The 23,700-nt window shown below is 41.5% G+C and overlaps 1 protein-coding gene across 1 annotated transcript; it reads left to right on the top strand.

Annotated features, from left to right (window-relative positions):
• The first annotated feature begins 9,874 nt into the window (after window positions 1–9,874).
• On the top strand, window positions 9,875–23,176 carry LOC121373616 (normal mucosa of esophagus-specific gene 1 protein-like). The gene is made up of 5 exons (XM_041500314.1): window positions 9,875–9,922; window positions 10,718–10,789; window positions 18,340–18,428; window positions 20,801–20,861; window positions 22,664–23,176. Exons 2-5 carry the CDS (start codon window positions 10,718–10,720, stop codon window positions 22,742–22,744), a joined length of 303 nt encoding a protein of 100 aa, XP_041356248.1. The 5' UTR covers window positions 9,875–9,922; the 3' UTR covers window positions 22,745–23,176.
• Window positions 23,177–23,700: the final 524 nt, after the last annotated feature.

Raw genomic sequence — 23,700 nt, 5'->3', positions numbered from 1 at the left:
TTTATTTTTATTTTTTTAATTTCCTTTGGTCGAGCGTCGACGAGTATTTATATAGCGGTGAGCTACGTGCCGCCACACACGTCACCATCGGACTACGTAACTCTCGCGTGGGCTTTTGTAGTTCTCGTGTTTTATCGATTGACCCCGTACAAGGTTTTCTCTGGTTCGGTTGTGTTGAAGAAGAGCGAGGTATTAAGTTCATTAACCGAAGAAGAAAAAGTAAAAAAAAAAACCGAAAAAAAAAAGGTATGTTAAATACTTAATTTTGTTTATTTTATTTTATTTTTAATTGTATAAAAATATTAGTTTTCGACATACCACTCTTTCTTTCTTTCTTTCTTTCTTTCCTTCTCTCTCTCTCTCTCTCTCTCTCTCTCTCTCTCTCTCTCTCTCTCTCTCTCTCTCTTTCTTACTCACACTTGTTTTCCGCTCACACCACAAACAAAACACACACTCGCAATATGTTATATAACAAATTTAATTTAAACCGCTTATAAAAACAAAAAAGTTTTGTCTTATGACAAGCAAACAAGACAACTTGCGTGCGTGCGGGTTTGAGAGCAAGAGAGAGAGGGTTAGTTAGAAAGACATGAAGGAAGAGCGGGCGAGAGAGGGAGACAGACAGACAGAGAAGAGAGACAGAGGGAGATAAAGATAGATAGACAGAGGGAGATAAAGATAGAGAGAGAGGGGAGAGACAGAGGAGAGACAAATGGATAGAGATGCCATCTCCATCTCATCGCACTGGCATAGGAAGTGGGGGTGGGGTTTGGGGCAAGGGGAGCATTTGCCCCCTCACTTTTTACATATTTTGCTTTATATTTGCTTTATAATAGTGTAAAAGTGTGTAAATATAAAAGTGCCCTCCCCCTTCCCACTTTTTGGCACCTTCCTAGGCCACTGCATTGTTATAATAGGTAGAGTAAATTGATATTAATATATTTGTAATTTTAGACTCCAGTAATAATCTTTTATTTTCCAGACTTCATAAACTTTCAGCAACCACCTCTATATGGTATTTGGTGATATGAACATTTATTCACATTGCAGTGGCATAGGAAGGTGCCAAAAAGGGGGGAAGGGCACACTTTTATATTTACACTTTTACACTATTATAAAGCAAATGTAAAGCAAAATATCTGAAAAGTGGGAGGCACATGCCCCCCTCTCCCCCCCCCCCCCCCTGTTTCCTATGCCAGTGCATTGTTTTGCGATCACCTTTAACAGAGTAACAGTTACAGTGTTAACACTAGCGGTCAAACTGTCTGATAACCTTTTTATCTGGGCTGTTGCCAAGGTGACATAGTACAGAAAGTTATATCATACTGTGATACTCCCTTCACGGAATAGCAATGCACAATATTTCCACTTGTTCAACTAAATGCTTTTATTTAAAAAAAACAAGAAAAAAACATTTGATAATTCTGACACATATTCATATAGGAAGCCTAAATATATTTTGTTTCATGAGCAGCAAGGGATCCTTTATATGTACTTTCCCACAGACAGGACAGCTCATACCACAGCCTTTGACATCCCAGTCATGGGGCACTGTTTTATTAGAGTGATTGCTTAAACTAAAACTACATCAGTTGAACTTTTTTACTTATCCACTGGACAACCATTGAGGTACATGTGCATTACAAGTGTTTGTCCAAGCAGATTTTCACTTGTCAGGACAACACCACTAGAGCACATTGATTTATTAATCATCGTCTATTGGATGTCAAACATTTTGTAATTTCGACATCATAATTATAGTCTTAGAGATTGAAACCCGTTAAATTTTTTCTATTAGTAGCAAGGCGATCTTTTATATTCACCATCCCACAGACAGGATAGCACATACCATGGCCTTTGATATGCTAGTTGTGGTGCACTGGATGAAGTGAGAAATAGCCCAATGGGCCCACCGACGCGGTTCGATTCCAGGACAAATGAGCAAGTGCTATTTCACACACTGCCACAGAAAAACAAGACATAATTGCATAATTTAGTATTTTTTAAATAGGGTAGGTGGGAACAGTTTTGAAATGATTTTGAAAGACTTAATACAAACGGGTATGCAGGGCTCGAAATGCAGTGTTAGTACATGCACCGGTGCATGCTGATTTTTGCGTGTGCATGTAACTAATAAAATTGGGTGCACGCAGTGCATGCTAATATTTTTCAAGTACTGTGTATTGCGTATACTAGAATCCTGTTGTCTATTTCGTAATCTGTTCGCCACATGAAAACGATAACTTTTATCTTATGGGCGCATCCAATTTGTATCCCATAATCCTACTTACGACAATGGCGCCCTTTCGGTCATTTCCGTGAAATATATTTGCGAAAATTGCCAGCAATATCGCGGTTATATCCGTGAACGGTATTAGGGAAGGTGGTCGAGACCGACTTTGGGGTATCCACGCGCATAACACAGTTGTTGTCGTCACTGACAAATTGAACTCCGCCAGATCTGTGATCAATACAAAGTACCGTAACAGCCTTGAACATTTTCGACCTCAGTTGACTCGAAGTCAGTCAGTGATTATTTCAATAGCAACTTCTCGTCGAATTCCATAGGCTAATTTATATTATACCAACAGATCTTATCGAGTTAAAAAAGTTGATAACTTGCTTAATACAAAACACAAATATTTGTACGTTTTTGTAATAGGCCTATGATAGATTTCAGTACGGTGTTTACGTTGGATGAAATTTTCAAATTTTATCAGGAATAGGTAATAAATGCAGTTGTATAACGTTCTGGTACTGTTAATAAATAAATATAGGTATTGCCGAATAATTCCGAATAGCTTCCTATAAAAAAAAGAACGAGGTTGCCTTATTTTTGGTGCATGCAGAATTTTAATGGTGCATGTAGATTTTTTTTTTCATTTCTAGCCCTGGTGTGTATCTTTTGCTATTTATAAACATAATTATTTATATTTCTGTAACTTCATAATATTTAAACCTGTATTTTAAAAAACATTTAAAGAAAAATATATTTAAAAAATATTAATGTCCAACCCCCCCCCCAAAAAAAAACCCTACTGAAAACAAAACAAAAATATACACACCCTCCTTCACCCACCCATCCCCCCCCCAAATAAATTAATTCACCTGCTAAAGCCACAAAACATCGCAGGTGATTTTTTCATGAGACCAATGTATGTACACTTAGGATTATTTTAACTACCCTTTATCTTGTATTTCTGTTAGATTTTAATTCCATAACACACTATATAATACCGGGGCGGGACCTAGCCCAGTGGTAAAGTGTTCGCTTGATGCGCGGTCTGTCTGGGATCGATCCCCGTCGGTGGGCCCATTGGGTTATTTCTCACTCCAGCTAGTGGAGGTGGGACGTAGCCCAGTGGTAAAGTGTTCGCTTGATGCGCGGTCTGTCTGGGATCGATCCCCGTCGGTGGGCCCATTGGGTTATTTCTCACTCCAGCTAGTGGAGGTGGGACGTAGCCCAGTGGTAAAGTGTTCGCTTGATGCGTGGTCGATCTAGGGTCGATCCCCGTCGGTGGGCCCATTGGGTTATTTCTCTATCCAGCCAGTGCACCATGACTGGTATAACAAAGGCAGTGGTATGTGTTATCCTGTCTTTCGGATGGTGCATATAAAAGATTCCTTGCTGCTAATTGAAAAGAGTAGCCCATGAAGTGGTGACAGCGGGTTTCCTCTCTCAATATCTGTGTGGTCCTTAACCATATGTCCAATGCCATATAACCGTAAATAAAATGTGTTGAGTGCGTCGTTAAATACAAATTTCCTTCATTCCTCTATAATACATTTTAGAAAGTCAAATTGTTTTTACACACTTTCCCAAACCCTCCCCTTGTTTCATGCTGTCTTATTTTCCAGGATTAGCTTAGTTGGTTGGGTCCTCGCCTGAGGTGCTTGAATCGCAGGATCAAACCACCTCGGTGGATGATTTTTTTATGTTGTTGTTGTTGTTCTAACCAGTGCACCACAACTGGCAAAAGGCTGTTTTATGTGCTTTCCTGACTGTGGGAAAGTGCATATAAAAGATACCTTGCTGCTAATTGAAAAATGTAGCAGGTTTCCTCTGATGACTACATGTGTCAGATATTACCAAATGTTTGACATCCAATAGCCGATGATTAATTGATCAATGTGCTCTAGTGGTGTTGTTAAACAAAACAAACTTCTTCGTCTCTAAGACTTATGTTAAAATTATCAAAATGTTTGACATCCATTGGCCAATGATAAATAAATAAATGTGCTCTAGTAGTGTCGTTAAACCAAAGAAACTTCTTCCTCTCTAAGACTATATGTCAAAATATCAAATGTTTGACATCCATTAGCCCGTGGTGTCAGAATGACCATATGTTTGACGTCCAATAGCCGATGATAAGATAAAAAATCAATGTGCTCTAGCGGCGTCGTTAAATAAAACAAACTTTACCATTAGCCCGTGATTAATAAATCAGTGTGCTCTAGTGGTGTCGTTAAACAAAACAAACGTCTTGTTCCTAAGACTATGTTAAAATTGTGTATCAATAGCCAATGATAAATAAATCAGTGTGCTCTATTGGTGTCGTTAAACAAACCAAACTTATCTCCTAGAATGAACAATTAATGCATGTACTATTCCCAGATTTTAGACTACATCAACCGGCCTCGGTGGCGTCATGGTTAGTCCATCAGTCTACAGGCTGGTAGGTACTGGGTTCGGATCCCAGTCTGGGCATTGGATTTTCAATCCAGATACCGACTCCAAAACCTGAGTGAGTGCTCTAGGCTCAATGGGTATGTGTAAACTACTTGCACCGACCAGTGATCCATAACTGGTTTAACAAAGGCCATGGTTTGTGCTATCCTGCCTGTGGGAAGTGCAAATAAAAGATCCCTTGCTGCTAATCAGAAAGAGTAGCCCATGAAGTGGTGACAGCGGGTTTCCTCCTTCAGTATCTGTGTGGTCCTTAACCATATGTCTGACGCCATATAACCCGTAAATAAAAAATGTGTTGAGTGCATCGTTAAATAAAGCATTTCTTTCTTTCTTTCTTTCTTTTAGACAACAAAGTTGAGCCGATAAATGATGTGTCCAGATAGTTATGATTAACCTTTAGACTACTAGATTAATTTTTAACAAAAACCACAATGAGTGGGTACAAGTTTATAATTTTTACTCACATATATTCACTTAAATGTTTTATAAATACATGAAATAAAGTTCATATATGAATCGGTAAGTATTATTTTCGTGGGTTTTTTGTAATTTTTATTATTTTAGATCGGCTAATGGTGATTAAAATTAGGCAAAAAATCGAAAAAGTTGCATTTACTTAAGGGCATTTGTGGCCAGCTGTCCAGTATTTATGTCCATTATTCCCGATAACAGTGTTTTTCTGACCAGAATTAAAAAAAAAAAAAAAAATCACGATTCATATTGCAATATTTGGTGATTTTCGTTGTTGGTAAAACGATCAAATTTATTATCAAATTAGCTGTTACAATTAGCTATCGATCCCTGAAAATGACCGCGACGTGCCGCCATTGTTGTCAAGCAAAATTACTTGCCGAAAACCAAGGTATTTTCAATTGAAAAAATCAAAACAAAAGACACCATTTAAAAAAAAAAAACTTTTTTCTTTTATTATATTTCCGTTTCGGTGAGTGTCGTGTGCAAAACGGCTGGAAATATGAATTGGGAAATGCACCGTATACAGTATACAGTATGTTGACTGAGATATCTCGCCTGCAGTACTCAGAAGGTTAAAACAAAATACAAACATGTTTATCAGAAAACACTTCACCTGAAAACCACTGGAACGTTAAGCTGTAATTAAATTAAAATAACTTAAAATGCATTTCTGAATATGTACAAGTCTTTACCAGCTAGGGTTAGGACATAAGCCCAGTGGTAAAGCACTCGTCTGATGCACAGTTGGTCTGGAGGGTCGATCCTCGTCTGATGCACAAAGGCTGTGGTATGTGCTATCCTGTCGGTGGGATGGTGCATATAAAAAAAAATCTTGTTACTAATGGAAAAATGTAGCAGGTTTTTTAGACTTATGTCAAAATTACCAAATGTTTGACACCCAATAGTCAATGATTAATTTAATAAATCAATATGCTCTAGTGGTGTCGTTAAACAAAACGAAGTTATTTTTTCTTGTTTTTTTAATGCTCAGAACAAAGAAAAAGCCTATTGTTCCAAAATGAGTGAGATTTACCCTTAAAGGGACATACCGGTACCCTAGTTTTTAAACGCTAAGGCATATTTTTCACTATTAGAGCCGATTATGATCACTGAAAAAAAATATCACTTATATTGCACTGGCATAGGATATTTTGCTTTATATTTGCTTTATAATAGTGTGAAAGTGTGTAAATATAAAAGTGTGCACACACACACACACACACACACACACACACACACACACCCACACACACACACACTTTTTGGCATCTTCCTATGACAGTGTATTGTATTGTTTAGAATATCCATTTCTATACAACCAAAGTGTTTCTGGTCATCCTGGTGTTTCTAATACCACAAAATAAATTTTTCATAGATTTAAAAACGCACGTGCATCTGAGAAGTAACTACCGGCCTCAGTGGCATAATGGTTAGGCCATCAGTCTACAGGCTGGTAGGTACTGGGTTTGGATCCCAGTCAAGGCATGGGTTTTTTAATCCAGATACCGACTCCAAACCCTGAGTGAGTGCTCCGCAACGCTCAATGAAATGGCGACAGCAGGGTTTCCTCTCAAAATCTGTGTGGTCTTTAACCATATGTCTGATGCCATATAACCATAAATAGAAGGTGTTGAGTGCGTCGTTAAATAAAACATTTCTTTCTTTCTATTCTTTCTGAGAAGTAATGGTTATGAAGTCGTGTTTTAGTCTATTTTTAAGGGTATTTCAACATCACAGATTCTTGTTTCACTCTGTTGTATCCAAATTTGTTACAGGTTTGTAAATTAACAAACTTAATGTCCATTTGTATTGGTTGAAACTAGACCAGGTGAAAAATATGCCTTAGTGTTTAAAAACTAGGGTATGTCCCTATAAAACTCTTGACTAGTCATAAGATGACAGTTCTAAAGCCCAACCCATGCTGTTGTCATAAAGCGATCCCATTGGTTGATAACTAGGACACGACCTTGTGTGAGCTGACCTGTTTTAGCGCTATTCACTGCAGTGCAGTTTCCTCTATCAGACAAATACAGCTGCACTCAGGTTAACCATACAGGTGAGGTATGTTCAACAATAAATCAATCTCCTTTAACAGAAGAGGGGGGAGTGGGAGAGTGGGGGGTGGGGGTGTGTAACCGATATAGAAGGTGTCCTTGTATGCTGGCTTAGAATCAGCCCGGTGTCGTGGTTAAACCATCGGACTACAGGCTGGTAGGTACAGGGTTCGCAGCCCTGGTACTGGCGTCGGTGGTGTTGTGGTTAAGCCATCGGACTACAGGCTGGTAGGTACAGGGTTCGCAGCCCTGGTACTGGCGTCGGTGGTGTCGTGGTGAAGCCATCGGACTACAGGCTGGTAGGTACAGGGTTCACAGCCCGGTACTGGTCTCGGTGGTGTCGTGGTGAAGCCATCGGACTACATGCTGGTAGGTACAGGGTTCGCAGCCCGGTACTGGTCTCGGTGGTGTCGTGGTTAAACCATCGGACTACAGGCTGGTAGGTACAGGGTTCGCAGCCCGGTACTGGTCTCGGTGGTGTCGTGGTTAAGCCATCGGACTACAGGCTGGTAGGTACAGGGTTCACAGCCCGGTACTGGTCTCGGTGGTGTCGTGGTGAAGCCATCGGACTACAGGCTGGTAGGTACAGGGTTCGCAGCCCGGTACTGGTCTCGGTGGTGTCGTGGTTAAGCCATCGGACTACAGGCTGGTAGGTACAGGGTTCGCAGCCCGGTACTGGTCTCGGTGGTGTCGTGGTGAAGCCATCGGACTACAGGCTGGTAGGTACAGGGTTCACAGCCCGGTACTGGTCTCGGTGGTGTCGTGGTGAAGCCATCGGACTACAGGCTGGTAGGTACAGGGTTCACAGCCCGGTACTGGTCTCGGTGGTGTCGTGGTGAAGCCATCGGACTACAGGCTGGTAGATACAGGGTTCGCAGCCCGGTACTGGTCTCGGTGGTGTCGTGGTGAAGCCATCGGACTACAGGCTGGTAGGTAAAGGGTTCGCAGCCCGGTACTGGTCTCGGTGGTGTCGTGGTGAAGCCATCGGACTACAGGCTGGTAGGTACAGGGTTCGCAGCCCGGTACTGGTCTCGGTGGTGTCGTGGTGAAGCCATCGGACTACAGGCTGGTAGGTACAGGGTTCACAGCCCGGTACTGGTCTCGGTGGTGTCGTGGTGAAGCCATCGGACTACAGGCTGGTAGGTACAGGGTTCGCAGCCCGGTACTGGTCTCGGTGGTGTCGTGGTGAAGCCATCGGACTACAGGCTGGTAGGTACAGGGTTCGCAGCCCGGTACTGGCCTCGGTGGTGTCGTGGTGAAGCCATCGGACTACAGGCTGGTAGGTACAGGGTTCGCAGCCCGGTACTGGCCTCGGTGGTGTCGTGGTGAAGCCATCGGACTACAGGCTGGTAGGTAAAGGGTTCGCAGCCCGGTACTGGTCTCGGTGGTGTCGTGGTGAAGCCATCGGACTACAGGCTGGTAGGTACAGGGTTCGCAGCCCGGTACTGGTCTCGGTGGTGTCGTGGTGAAGCCATCGGACTACAGGCTGGTAGGTACAGGGTTTGCATCCCGGTACCGGCACCCACACAGAACAGGTTCTTAAAGGCTCAATGAGTACATGTAGGTGTAAGACCACTTCACTCTTCTCTCTCACTAACAACTAACGTACCACTGTCCTCGACAGACAGCCCAGATAGCCGAGGTGTGTGTATCCAGGACAGTGTGCTTGAACCTTAATTGGATATAAGCACGGAAATGTAGTGAAATGACATTAAACTGGCATAGCTAGGATTTTATATTTAGGGGTGGGGGGCAACCCATATTGGGGATGGATGGATGGTTGGATGGATGATTTTACCAAATTTAATACAGTTTTTAAAAAGTTTGGGGCTGGAGGGGGTGTGGAGGTCAACAGTCAGAGCTATTCAGTTATCATTTCCAGGAGAATACACACCATTTGTGTTATGGGTACTCCCCTCCATCCCCAGAAAGTGTCAGTAATATATTTCTCCTCCTTTTCTACTCCCCTTTTCTACCCTCCTCCCCCGTCCTAATTCTTCAGTTTTTGTTCTTATTTCTTCATGAATTGCCCAAAGACTTGACTGTCTATGACTTGTTAGTGTGTATATTATGTAAATATAGATTTCAGGATTGTCTGTTATTTCTTTTTATGTTCATCGGGGTATTATGAACGAACAAAAAAACTAATCATAAGCAAACTGTGAATCGGCGAAGCCGTTCTCAGGTAAGTTAGCAGATGATTTGTTTTTATCTTCGTACCCAAATGAATGTAAAAGAAATAATAGACAATACGTATAATTAAATTTGAATCATACTTGCTTATAATAACACTCAAAGTTCATACTTTATTTTGAATTACTTTTTTTCCATAAATAATAACGCTCAATAAGACGACTTGCCCATAGAAAATGACGTCATCAGATACGATGTCCCCGGACGACGCAGTTTTTATGTTCATCGAGTAATGAACAAACTCCCATTGCTACGTCTGGACCAATGGGATGACGTTATGTTGTAATGAATGTTAGGGAAGTTTAATTATGAACATATGTCACATGATGTGTATGTACACATGTATGCATATGTCTTTATTTTCATATGCATTATTATTATTATTATTATTATTATTATTATTATTATTATAATTATAAAACTCGTTCTCGGTGGGAGCCAGTACCAGGCTGCGAACCCAGTAGCTACCAGCCTTACGTCCGATGGTCGAACCACGACATCACCGAAGAGGGTAATTGCGAATGGCACCTAATTAACAGATGTGTGTTATTAGTTACCTATCGATCCAACCAGAGGGGACTATACTAGGTTTCATCTCTGTCCTCCTGTCTGTCTGTCTGTCTGTCTGTCCTCCTGTCTGTCTGTCTGTCTGTCTGTCTGTCTGTCCATCTGTCCCACATAATTTTCTGGATGTTTTATTTTTTAGAATGCCTTGAGATATAGAGTTGAAATTTTGTATATAGCTTTATCATGTTCTGTTGCCGATCAAGTTTGACTTTCATGGCAGTTTACACATTTTAGACAGGAGTTATGGCCCTTAAACTTAGGAGATATGAAATTCTCTCCTCCTCTCTCCTCCCCCCCCCCCCCCCCCCCCCCCCCCCTTCCCAACTTTTGTTTTGTAATGCCTGACAGTGTTTTTGCCAGAAGGAAATTTTTGGGTATGGTGTTATGGAACTGAATATTTACAATGTGTGTGCTGAATGCAACCACAGTCGACAGAAAGACAGATGATGATAAAGAGTCATTAATTTTGTCAAAAGCTTAACTTGCAGAAATAAAATCTGCAAAAACATTTTTGGTGTGGCGTCGATCGTACGTGTTTTACCCTCTGGCAGAAACCCTGCCTGAAGATACTGAGGTGAAATTTGTTACATAGCTTTATCAAGTACTGTTACTAATCAAGTTTGACTTTCATGGTGATTGACCCACTTTTTACAGAAGTGTGGCCCTTGAATTTAGGAGACATGAAAAATTGTTGGGTTCGCTTTAGCAGTACTCTAAGAATGCTTGTGTTTATTTTCAGATGTCTTCTGGGAAAACAATCAACATTTCTTCACTGGCCTTCAGTCGGAGAGTCTTCAAGAATTTCCCGGAGGTAAGAGACAGTCACGTGACGTTTAGTGGGCATGAAGCGCTCACTTGATGTGCAGTCGGTCTGGGATCAATCCCCGTCAGTGGACCCATTGGGATATTTCCTGTTCCAGCCAATGCACCACGACTGGTATATCAAAGGTCGTGGTATGTGATATCCTGTCTGTGGGATGGTGCATATAAAAGTTTCCCTTGCTGCTAATTGAAAAGAGTAGCCCAAGTGGCGACTGCGGGTTTCCTCTCTCAATATCTGTGTGGTCCCTAACCATATGTCTGATGCAATATAAACGTAAATAAAATGTGTTGAGTGCATCATTACATAAAACATTTCCTTCCTTCGTGTTCATGTTCCCTGATTTCTTTCCATCAGTGTATATTAACACCTCGTAATATGAGACACAGTGAGTTGTGGAGAACACCTGTACATGTTCCCTGATTTCTTTCCATCAGTGTATATTAACACCTTGTAATACGACACACAGTGAGGTGTGGAGAACACCTGTACATGTTCCCTGATTTCGTTCCATCAGTGTATATTAACACCTCGTAATATGAGACACAGTGAGGTGTGGAGAACACCTGTACATGTTCCCTGATTTCTTTCCATCAGTGTATATTAACACCTTGTAATACGACACACAGTGAGGTGTGGAGAACACCTGTACATGTTCCCTGATTTCTTTCCATCAGTGTATATTAACACCTCGTAATACGAGACACAGTGAGGTGTGGAGAACACCTGTACATGTTCCCTGATTTCTTTCCATCAGTGTATATTAACACCTCGTAATATGAGACATGGTGAGTTGTGGAGAACACCTGTACATGTTCCCTGATTTCTTTCCATCAGTGTATATTAACACCTTCTCGTAATACGAGACACAGTGAGGTGTGGAGAACACCTGTACATGTTTCCTGATTTCTTTCCATCAGTGTATATTAACACCTCGTAATACGACACACAGTGAGTTGTGGAGAACACCTGTACATGTTCCCTGATTTCTTTCCATCAGTGTATATTAACACCTTCTCGTAATACGAGACACAGTGAGGTGTGGAGAACACCTGTACATGTTTCCTGATTTCTTTCCATCAGTGTATATTAACACCTCGTAATACGACACACAGTGAGTTGTGGAGAACACCTGTACATGTTCCCTGATTTCTTTCCATCAGTGTATATTAACACCTTCTCGTAATACGAGACACAGTGAGGTGTGGAGAACACCTGTACATGTTTCCTGATTTCTTTCCATCAGTATATATTAACACCTCGTAATATGAGACACAGTGAGGTGTAGAGAACACCTGTACATATTCCCTGATTTCTTTCCATCAATGTATATTAACACCTCGTAATACGACACACAGTGAGGTGTAGAGAACACCTGTACATGTTCCCTGATTTCTTTCCATCAGTGTATATTAACACCTTGTAATACGAGACACAGTGAGGTGTGGAGAACACCTGTACATGTTCCCTGATTTCTTTCCATCAGTGTATATTAACACCTCGTAATACGACACACAGTGAGGTGTGGAGAACACCTGTACATGTTCCCTGATTTCTTTCCATCAGTGTATATTAACACCTCGTAATATGAGACATGGTGAGTTGTGGAGAACACCTGTACATGTTCCCTGATTTCTTTCCATCAGTGTATATTAACACCTCGTAATATGAGACATGGTGAGTTGTGGAGAACACCTGTACATGTTCCCTGATTTCTTTCCATCAGTGTATATTAACACCTTCTCGTAATACGAGACACAGTGAGGTGTGGAGAACACCTGTACATGTTTCCTGATTTCTTTCCATCAGTGTATATTAACACCTCATAATACGACACACAGTGAGTTGTGGAGAACACCTGTACATGTTCCCTGATTTCTTTCCATCAGTGTATATTAACACCTTCTCGTAATACGAGACACAGTGAGGTGTGGAGAACACCTGTACATGTTTCCTGATTTCTTTCCATCAGTATATATTAACACCTCGTAATATGAGACACAGTGAGGTGTAGAGAACACCTGTACATATTCCCTGATTTCTTTCCATCAATGTATATTAACACCTCGTAATACGACACACAGTGAGGTGTAGAGAACACCTGTACATGTTCCCTGATTTCTTTCCATCAGTGTATATTAACACCTTGTAATACGACACACAGTGAGGTGTGGAGAACACCTGTACATGTTCCCTGATTTCTTTCCATCAGTGTATATTAACACCTCGTAATACGACACACAGTGAGGTGTAGAGAACACCTGTACATGTTCCCCGATTTCGTTCCATCAGTGTATATTAACACCTCGTAATATGAGACACAGTGAGGTGTGGAGAACACCTGTACATGTTCCCTGATTTCTTTCCATCAGTGTATATTAACACCTCGTAATATGAGACACAGTGAGGTGTGGAGAACACCTGTACATGTTCCCCGATTTCTTTCCATCAGTGTATATTAACACCTCGTAATACGAGACACAGTGAGGTGTGGAGAACACCTGTACATGTTCCCTGATTTCTTTCCATCAGTGTATATTAACACCTCGTAATACGACACACAGTGAGGTGTAGAGAACACCTGTACATGTTCCCTGATTTCTTTCCATCAGTGTATATTAACACCTCGTAATACGACACACAGTGAGGTGTGGAGAACACCTGTACATGTTCCCTGATTTCTTTCCATCAGTGTATATTAACACCTCGTAATACGACACACAGTGAGGTGTAGAGAACACCTGTACATGTTCCCTGATTTCTTTCCATCAGTGTATATTAACACCTTGTAATACGACACACAGTGAGGTGTGGAGAACACCTGTACATGTTCCCTGATTTCTTTCCATCAGTGTATATTAAAACCTTCTCGTAATATGAGACACAGTGAGGTGTGAAGAACACCTGTACATGTACACACTCTACTGGAAGTTCATCTTTCCCCTCTCCCCCCACCCCCCACCCCCCAACTGACATTACGCAATCTCGTGACTTGTGTTTTCTTACAAGCTTACCTGCAGGCTGTGTAAACTCACAAAATGTCAAACACCAGATGATGTGCAACATTTCAACAACGATGACAACCTGCATTTCCCGACTTGTATCCATGATTAACTGCACACCAAGAACTTCGACTAAGATGTCACCATATTGAGTAGTGATATTTAATCCTGTTGTAGTACAGATTTTCATTTCATTTCAACTTATTTTCGTGCTTATATCCAATTAAGGTTCAAGCACGCTGTCTTGGGCACACACACCTCAGCTGTCTGGGCTATCTGTCCAGGACAGGGAGTTAGTGGTTAGTGAGAAGAGGATTTAGTGGTCTTACACTTAATCATTGAGTTGTTAAAACTCGCCCTGGGTGGGAGCCGGTACCGGGTTGCGAACTCTGTACCTACCAGCCTGTAGTCAGATGACTTAACCACGACACCACCAAGGCTGGTTTCTCCCATTAAATTCACATGCTAAGGGGAGATAAATATTACTTCCCTTGAACTAATCTTCAGAGAGTGATGGCCCCTAGAACTTAGATTATGGACAGCTTTTAAAGATATTAACATATTCAGCATTGATAGTTACTTCTGTAATAGTATATATATATATATATATATGTATATATTTTCTATTAAGATCTCACTACACGGATGTCATCTGCCATTGAAACCCATGTTAAATTGCCCAACTTCAAACGAAGATTGCCAATAGAACGAGTTCTCGTTGGCACTAACAACATACACCATTGCGAACATACATTATATAAGCATTTATTTTCACTCCAAAATTGAGAACATTTCCGTCTCCGTTTTTTGTTATATGACTGCATCTGGCTGTAGTACCGGTCCGAACAGGTGGTTCATTAACCGATTCACTCCTGCTGTCTCTTGCGCTGTACACTCGTGTCCCAAAAGGTCGATGCACAACATGGGTAAAATACAGCCAGAAGGCTTACCATTAAACATACATATTGTTTTAATTCTTCACCATTTCCTAGAAGTGAATATGTGAACCATAACGTGTCACAATTAGGAACTATAGTGGACCATGATCAATGAACTCTCACCCGGAAGTGATCGTGTAGTGAGACCTAAATTCACATACTAAGGGGAGATAAATTTTACTCCCCTTGAAATAATCTCTGGAGAGTGATGGCCCCTAGAACTTAGATTATGGACAACCTTTAAAGATATTAACATATTCAGCATTGATATTTACTCATGTAGTACATGTAGTGTGTATATATATATATATATATTTTTATTTTTATTTTTTTAATATTAAATTCACATGCTAAGGCAGGGCACAATATTTCACGCGAACTGCCGTTCTGTTCGCGTGTCGGTTACGCAAAATTAAATTTACGCGAACCGCAAATTGGTTACGTCATGACCTGTAAACGTTCAGAAATTAAAACTTGCAAACTTCACGATTACAGGAAGTTTATTCATCCAGACATACTACTACTAGTACTAGTATTCCGACAAATGTTTTAGGCTGAATTTTAAATACTTGATGTGCAGCCAACCAGTAAACAACATTATATTGCAACATTTGTAACTTGCGACCAGTCTAAACGTTTTAAAAAGTTTTAATGAAATGTGCTCAGACCGCTAGGGACGGCTAAATTATCTACTGCTATTTTATCTCTTAAAGGTATATATGTACATATAATATTGGATTGGCTATAATTTTGCATATGTTAAAAACAGTTTTAACGTAAACAGGAATCCAAAAGTGTCACAAGAATTGAAAAATACTAACATTGCATAATGAGCTTTAAAAAACAACAACATTTGGAACGTCACTGTAGTATAGAAGTACCATTGATAAAGTGAAAGTAGCATAGCCAACGCAAAATGGAATCCCTCCAAATGATTATGTATATATTTCAAAGGCGTAGCGCCCATTACGCACAGTATGCATGTGCGTAATGCAAAAACAAAATCCGGGAATAGGCCGAGGCTGTCTGTAATTGTTCTATAAAATATCCTCTTAAAATTGATTTGAAAAAAGATTTAAAAAGAAAAAAAAAAGCCTCCAAAAAGGTTCAGATTGCATCTACAGGCATCCTGATTTTCATAATTTTCACAGGGGGAGGCCCTTTGGCGTGCGTAATGCAGAGTTCGACAAATCCGCTAGCCCGACGCCCGTGGCTAGTGGTTTTTAAGTTCGGGCTAGTGAGAAACGCAAAACCACTTGCGGGCTAGTGGTTTCCCACCCCCTCTCCTTATCGCTCAATCATGTTTGGGTTTTTTCTCTCGGCTGAAATTTCGTTTAATAAATTTGATTGTGACGTTTGTAATCGAATAGTATCAACAACGCCATCAGTATATAATAATAATCCACTTGAACTAGGTCTGCAAACTGCAGTAACATGCTATCTCTACATCGTCACAGTTACAGCACGCATTGTTTCCTTTTCCTTTTCAAGTTTCTGGCACAGGAAATAAGTCTAATGACATGTGTGTTTTGATTGGTTGGACACGTCACGTGGTAGTTAATCTCGCACATATGTTTTAGGCTAAGAACTTGGAAATCACCAATCGCGACGACAGGTTAATCTCAATCAAGTAAACCCCAGTAATGCTTTGAATTTCAGTGTTTGTTTTATTTACCTATTGTTTTCTAATTTAACACTTTGCTTACATATGGTTATCGGCAACCAGAAAAACTATTTTCTTTAATGGTAACTGCACATGCAATGACTCAGCTTGGCCTATTACGTGTAACCGTTTGGATAATGTGTCGCAGCTGCCGATAGGCTACAAGATAATACCTTTTTTTGTTCATCAATTAACAACGGATTAGATGTCGCTGTTATATTCTTTTGATACTGATCTGACACGGGATGATGGCCTGTATTTAAGCAATTGGCATCAGCGTTCCTGGCGACCTAAATAGTAGGCCCTAAATGTTACTGTATAACCCACTACCAAATACACTGAACCATCTATTACCGTGTGTCACACTGTCGTACCCTCATTTAAATTTAATTATTTTGATAGTGGGTTTAGATACCAATCATGAGCTCAATTATTTTCCCCGGGGGAGAGGGCAAAAGTGAAAACGGGACAATGACGATGGCTCACACTTGACAAAAGACCAAACGTACAACACAACAAAACTGAAAGTTACAACATAATTTAAGTGTTTGTTTTATTTTACTGTTATAGTCGTAAATGTGTAATCTTACAAAAATTAGATAAAAATCCAGTTATAATTGATCAAGAATTTGGGCTAGTGCTTTATCTTGGTGGGCTAGTGGTTTTCACAAACCCAATAGCCCTGTGGCTAGTGAATTTTCAAAATATTTGTCATACTCCGCGTAATGCTAAGAAAATTTATCGCTACAACCCTGTATTTTGTTTCAGTACTGGGGCTGATATTCAGTTCTTTTATATTGTTAACTTTAGCAAGCATTAAAGACATTTTTTTTTGTAAAATGTTTTCTTTTGTGTTTGTTTTAACTTTATGTTTCAGCTAAAAACTATGTATTTAAAATATAATTTCAACGTAATTTTGAGGTAACCGATCAGGTAACCCACTGGATATGCAAATATAATTCACGTAACCGAACAATTGGTTACCTAGGTAAAAACCACGTGAACCGACTTCGGTTCCCTCAGATTTCAAAATATTGTCCTCTGTAAGGGGGAGATAAATATTACTTCCCTTGAACTAATCTCCGGAGAGTGAGATCGAGAGCTAGTGTGACAGCTATTCTTTGGCGCTTTTAAATATATTATTTTTAAAATCTAATCATCAATTTTTTTTGGATAGGATCGATGCCACCCACCCACTCCTCATCCTAATGGTTTGTTTTTTAAATTGGAAAGGTCTACAAATTATAGTGATATGTTGACATGTATAGATGTCTTTCAGTAACAGAGTTGCTCAAATAATTACAGGTCGGGGTTTCTGTCAGAGGGTTAAACGGAGATGGCACCATACCCAAATTTCTTTTTTTAAGTTAACCTTTCGACAAAATTAATTACTATTATCATTACTGTATTATTTGCTTAACCCTAACCCTAAACTTAACCCATTTTCTTTCTGGGGGAGGCCCCCATACCCCCCCCCCCCCCCTGTTGACTGTTGTTGCATTCAATTATATAGGGGGAGGGACGTAGCCGTGGTAATGTGCTCGCTTGATGCGCGGTCGGTTTGGGATCGATCCCTGTCGGTGGGCCCATTGGGCTATTGCTCATTCCAGCCAGTGCACCACGACTGGTATATTAAAGGCCGTGGTATGTGTTTTCCTGTCTGTGGGATTGTGCATATAAAAGATCCCTTGCTACTAATGGAAAAATGTAGTGGGTTTCCTCGCTATGACTGTCAAAATGACCATATATTCGACATCCAGTAGCTGATGATTAATACAAAAAAATCAGTGTTCTCTAGTGGTGTCGTTAAACAAAACAAAATGTTTCAATTATATAGTGCCATACCCAAACATTTCTTTGTGGCAGAATCACTGGAGGTATATCCAAATCTCAAGGGTGACAACTCTTGACCGACTTGTCATGTTTTGTCTGTTGCAGTTAATTCCCCTTGCCTCGTTCATCGGTGCTGCTGTGCTGGGATGTGGGACATACATGGTGTATGCCATCACAACTAAACCGGATGTCAGGTCAGTGAGTTGCTTGTTAGGGCTGTTCCACCATTTATCATGGGGGTGCAGAGGAGGGGGATAGTCGCTTGTTAGGGCTATTCCACAATTTATCATGGGGGTGCAGAGGAGGGGGATAGCCGCTGTTCCACAGTAGGTTGGGATAGTGCACGGCTCCTCAGTTTATCATTGGGGGGGGGGGTAGAGGAGGGGTAGGGCACGGCTCCTCAAGTTATCACTGGGGGGTAGAGGAGGGGTAGGGCACGGCTCCTCAGTTTATCACTGGGGGGGTAGAGGAGGGGTAGGGCACGGCTCCTCAATTTATCATGGGGGGCAGAGTAGGTGGGTAGTGCACGGCTCCTCAGTTTATCACTGGGGGGGATAGTGCACGGCTCCTCAGTTTATCACTGGGGGGTAGAGGAGGGGTAGGGCACGGCTCCTCAATTTATCATTGGGGGGGGGCAGAGTAGGTGGGTAGTGCACGGCTCCTCAGTTTATCATTGGGGGCCAGAGGAGGGGTAGGGAACGGCTCCTCAGTTTATCATTGGGGTGCAGAGAAGGGGTAGTGCACGGCTCCTCAGTTTATCATTGGGGGGCAGAGGAGGGGTAGGGAACGGCTCCTCAGTTTATCATTGGGGGGGGGGCAGAGGAGGGGTAGGGCACGGCTCCTCAGTTTATCATTGGGGGCCAGAGGAGGGGTAGGGCACGGCTCCTCAGTTTATCATTGGGGTGCAGAGGAGGGGTAGTGCATGGCTCCTCAGTTTATCATTGGGGTGCAGAGGAGGGGATGGGCACGGCTCCTCAGTTTATCATTGGGGGGGCAGAGGAGGGGTAGGGCACAGCTCCTCAGTTTATCATGGGGGCAGAGGAGGGTAGTGCACGGCTCCTCAGTTTATCATTGGGGGGGCAGAGGAGGGGTAAGGAACGGCTCCTCAGTTTATCATTGGGGGGCAGAGGAGGGATAGTGCACGGCTCCTCAGTTTATCATTGGGGGGCAGAGGAGGCATAGTGCACGGCTCCTCAGTTTATCATTGGGGGGCAGAGGAGGGATAGTGCACGGCTCCTCAGTTTATCATTGTGGGGCAGAGGAGGGGTAGGGCACGGCTCCTTAGTTTATCATGGGGGGGGCAGAGTAGATGGGTAGAGCATGGCTCCTCAATTTATCGTGGGGGGGGGCAGAGTAGATGGGTAGAGCACTGCTCCTCAATTTATCATGGGGGGGCAGAGGAGGGGTAGTGCACGGCTCCTCAATTTATCATGGGGGGGCAGAGTAGGTGGTAGTGCACGGCGCCTCAATTTATCATTGGGGGTGCAGAGGATGGGTAGTGCATGGCTCGTCAGTTTATCATTGGGGGGCAGAGTAAGTGGGTAGAGCACTGGTCCTCAATTTATCATTGAGGGGGTGGCGAGTAGGGGGTAGGGCACGGCTCCTCAATTTATCATGGGGGTTAGAGGAGGGGGGTAGGGTGCTGTTTTTCAGTTTATCATGGCAAGAGAGGACTAGAATGCTGTTCTTCAGTTATCATTTCTGGGACGCAGAGGAGTGGGGATAGGGTCCTTAATTTATTATGCGTGGGTGGGAAGAGGAGGGGGATAGGGCGCTGTTCCTTAATTTATTATGCATGGGTTGGAAGAGGAGGGGGATAGGGCGCTGTTCCTTAATTTATTATGCGTGGGTGGGAAGAGGAGGGGGATAGGGCGCTGTTCCTTAATTTATTATGCGTGGGTGGGAAGAGGAGAGGGATAGGGCACTGTTCTTTATTTATTATGTGTGCGTGGGAAGAGGAGGGGGATAGGACACTGTTCCTTAATTTATTATGCGTGGGTGGGAAGAGATGGGGGGGGGGATAGGACGCTGTTCCTTAATTTATTATGCGTGAGTGGGAAGAGGAGGGGGATAGGGCGATGTTCCTCAATTTGTGGAGGGGGTTTAAGGGGGCTTGTATAGGTATATTGTTTATTTTATTTTAATACTAGTGGTGTATCTAATGCTGGGCAGTATGCAGCAATTGTTTGTGGAGGGGGGTTGAGGGGGCTTGTATAGGTATATTATTTATTTTATTTTAATACTACAGTGATGTATCTAATGCTGGGCAGTATGCAGCAATTGTTTGTTGAGGGGGGTTGAGGGGGCTTGTATAGGTATATTATTTATTTTATTTAAATACTACAGTGATGTATCTAATGGGCAGTATGCACCAATTGTTTGTTGAGGGGGCTTGTATAGGTATATTATTTATTTTATTTAAATACTACAGTGATGTATCTAATACTGGGTAGTACACACCAATTGTTTGTGCCACTTGTGTAATAAATGTCCATGAGACTTAAAAAGATTAAATATTTCTCGACCAGATGTGGATATTTTTTCTTTTCTTTTCATCTATATTCAGAGTGAACAAAAAGACTGATCAGCCACCGTGGGAGAAGGTGAAAGGCAACCAGTCTACAAAGGTAAGAAATGAAAGGAGGTGGCAGTCTGCTTACACTGTAGACTTAGGTTCGGGGGGGGGGGGGGGGGTGACGCTTGGTACGCGGTCAGTTTGGGATTGATCCCCGTCTGTGGGCCATTGGGCTGTTTCGTTCGTTGCAGCCAGTGCACCACGACTGGTATATCAAAAGCCATGGTATGTGCTATCCTGTCTGTGGGATGGTGCATATAAAAGATCCCTTGCCTCATTAGGATAAATGTAGCAGGTTTCTTCTGATGACTAAGAGTCAGAATTACCAAATGTTTGACATCCAACAGCCGATGATTAATTAATCAGTGTTGCTCTAATGGTGTTGTTAAACAAAATTCTTCTTCTTGTCTACTAGGATCGATCCGGGTCGGTGGACCCATTGGGCTATTTCTCATTGCAGCCAGTACTCCACAACTGGTGTAACAGAGGCCGTGGTATGTACTATCCTGTCTGTGGGCTGGTGCATATAAAAGATCCCTTTGCTGTTAATCGGAAAGAGTAGCCAATGAAGTGGCGACAGCGGGTTTCCTCTCAATATCTGTGTGGTCCTTAACCATATGTCCGACACCATATAACCGTGTTGAGTGCATCATTAAATAAAACATTTCCTTCCTTTTTTCCTGTCCTGGTCACACACCTCTGCTATCTGGGCTGTCTGTCCAGGACTGAGTTAGTAGTTGGTGGTTAGTGAGAGCGAAGAGGGTGTAATGGCCTAGCTCACACCTACCCATCGAGTCCATAAACTCATTCTGGGTGGGAGCTGGTACCGGGATGTGAACCCTGTACCTACCAGCCTGTAGTCCGGTGACTTGACCACTACATTAATCAATAGAGCATTATTTTATTTTTAAAAAGTAATTTAATGCATACCATAAATGACTAATAACCATCCACTTGTTTTCCTCTGCTTTTTTTTTTTTTTAACTACTATGTATTAATGATGTATTTCATTTGTGAACAATAGTACAGTGTACTGTCATTCATATAAAGTTGAGTTTGTTTCGTTTAACAACACCACTAGAGCACATTGATTTATTAACCATCGGCTATTGGATGTCAAACATTTGGTACTTTTGATATACAGTGTTAGAGAGGAAACCTGCTACATTTTTCCATTAGTGGCAAGGGATCTTTTATATGCACCATCCCACAGATAGGATAGCACAAACCACGTCCTTTGATATACCAGTCGTGGTGCACTGGTTGGAACGAGAAATAGCCAACCGACAAGGATCGATCCCAGACTGACCGCGCATCAAGCGAACGCTTTAACCACTGGGCTACGTCCTGCCATTTCATTCATATAATATCTTGGTATCCAATCCAAAATACTACTTTTAGTAAGGTGTTCTTTCCCCAATCTTATTCTCTTTCACTCTTTATCTCTCTCTCTCTCTCTCTCTCTCTCTCTCTCTCTCTCTGATATATCAAAGGCTGTGGTATCCTGTGTGGACTAGTGCATATAAAAGATCCCTTGTTACTAATGGAAAAAATATAACAAGTTTCTTTCTAAGATTATATGTCAAAATTACCAAATGTGTGACATCCAATAGCTGATGATTAATAAACCAAATTAATAGTGGTATCGTTAAACAAGACAATCTCGCTCTCTCTTTCTCTCTCTCTCTCTCTCTCTCTCTCTCTCTCTCTCTCTCTCTCTCTCTCTCTCTCTCTCTCTCTCTCTCTCATATTTTAAACACCATGCATAACAGAACTAAGTTAAAATGTGCTGGAGTGTCATTAAACAAATATTCGTTTCTTTAAACATGCAGGTTTTTTTGTGTTTTTTTGCAGATGATGAACATCAACCAGCAGTACCAGGAAATACCGGAGCTACAGAAGCTGAGGGACGAGATCGGCAGCTACAAATTTTAACAAGACCGAGAAGAATAATTAAAAAAAAATCTTCTTCTTTTTTTTTCAACTCGTGAAAACGTTTTGAGTGTGTTTTCCATATGAAGTCTCAAATTGTTTGTTAGAGATTTTAAAGTTGTTAAAGGTAGATTTAATTAAAAGGTTTGACATTTGTTAGTATTGTTTTAAATACTGGTATCCATGATCAGGTGAAATTCTTCAGGTTCCATAGCGATATGTTTTGTTTAACGAACAGCGCACAAGTTAATGCAATAATGGCAGGGTACTATTTTAATTACAATAACGAAACCAAACTGTACGTTTGTTTTCTAGTCTCCTCAATTCTTATAATACATTTATGAAATAAAACACAAAATCTATCGTGAGATATTTTTGTAACAGTTTCATGTACTAACAACAGATTTGTAAAATAAACAGGCTGTAAAATTTCAATGCGTTGTTTGTAAGAAAAATACTTCTGTGTGTGTGTGTCTTTATATAGTCTTGTGAAATCATGGGGCCAGGGCTTGAACTTAACGACGGCACCGACAGCACTTGTCGTAGTTGCAACGTGAATTGCTGTCCATCATGGGTTTAAGTGATGTCAGTTTTTTTTACTGATGGATAAAAATTATTGCCGACTGTTGCCATTTTGCCTGTGGCATAAAGCGTACGAGACAGGGGGGGCAACTGACGACAATAACATTGTTAACTAAATATCTTTTCCCCATAACACACACAATACTCCCAATTGATTTCATTAAGAGAGAGAGAGACTATGTGTGACCAGTATAAATATTAAATACTTTTATACAGGTGACTAAGCAGAAAAACAAACACAAGATTTCAGCCTGTGTGTGATACCCTCCCTCCCCATCTCCCTCCCTCTCTCTCCCCCCTCCCCATTATGTCGGTCAATGATTTTAAACGTTCTCGTATATTACTGAATAAATGGATGAATGTTTAGTGACACCCCA

This window comes from Gigantopelta aegis, chromosome 5 (assembly GCF_016097555.1).
Source record: "Gigantopelta aegis isolate Gae_Host chromosome 5, Gae_host_genome, whole genome shotgun sequence".
Taxonomy (NCBI): domain Eukaryota; kingdom Metazoa; phylum Mollusca; class Gastropoda; order Neomphalida; family Peltospiridae; genus Gigantopelta; species Gigantopelta aegis.
This window is presented reverse-complemented; position numbering and strand designations above follow the sequence as displayed.

Bases quoted from the DNA above. Each gene is read 5' to 3' on its own strand.
- LOC121373616 (XM_041500314.1), top strand. From the start codon at position 10,718: ATGTCTTCTGGGAAAACAATCAACATTTCTTCACTGGCCTTCAGTCGG. The intron at 18,429-20,800 runs GTCAGTGAGTTG...ATCTATATTCAG, and splicing joins ACAACTAAACCGGATGTCAG to AGTGAACAAAAAGACTGATC. The intron at 20,862-22,663 runs GTAAGAAATGAA...GTTTTTTTGCAG, and splicing joins AAGGCAACCAGTCTACAAAG to ATGATGAACATCAACCAGCA.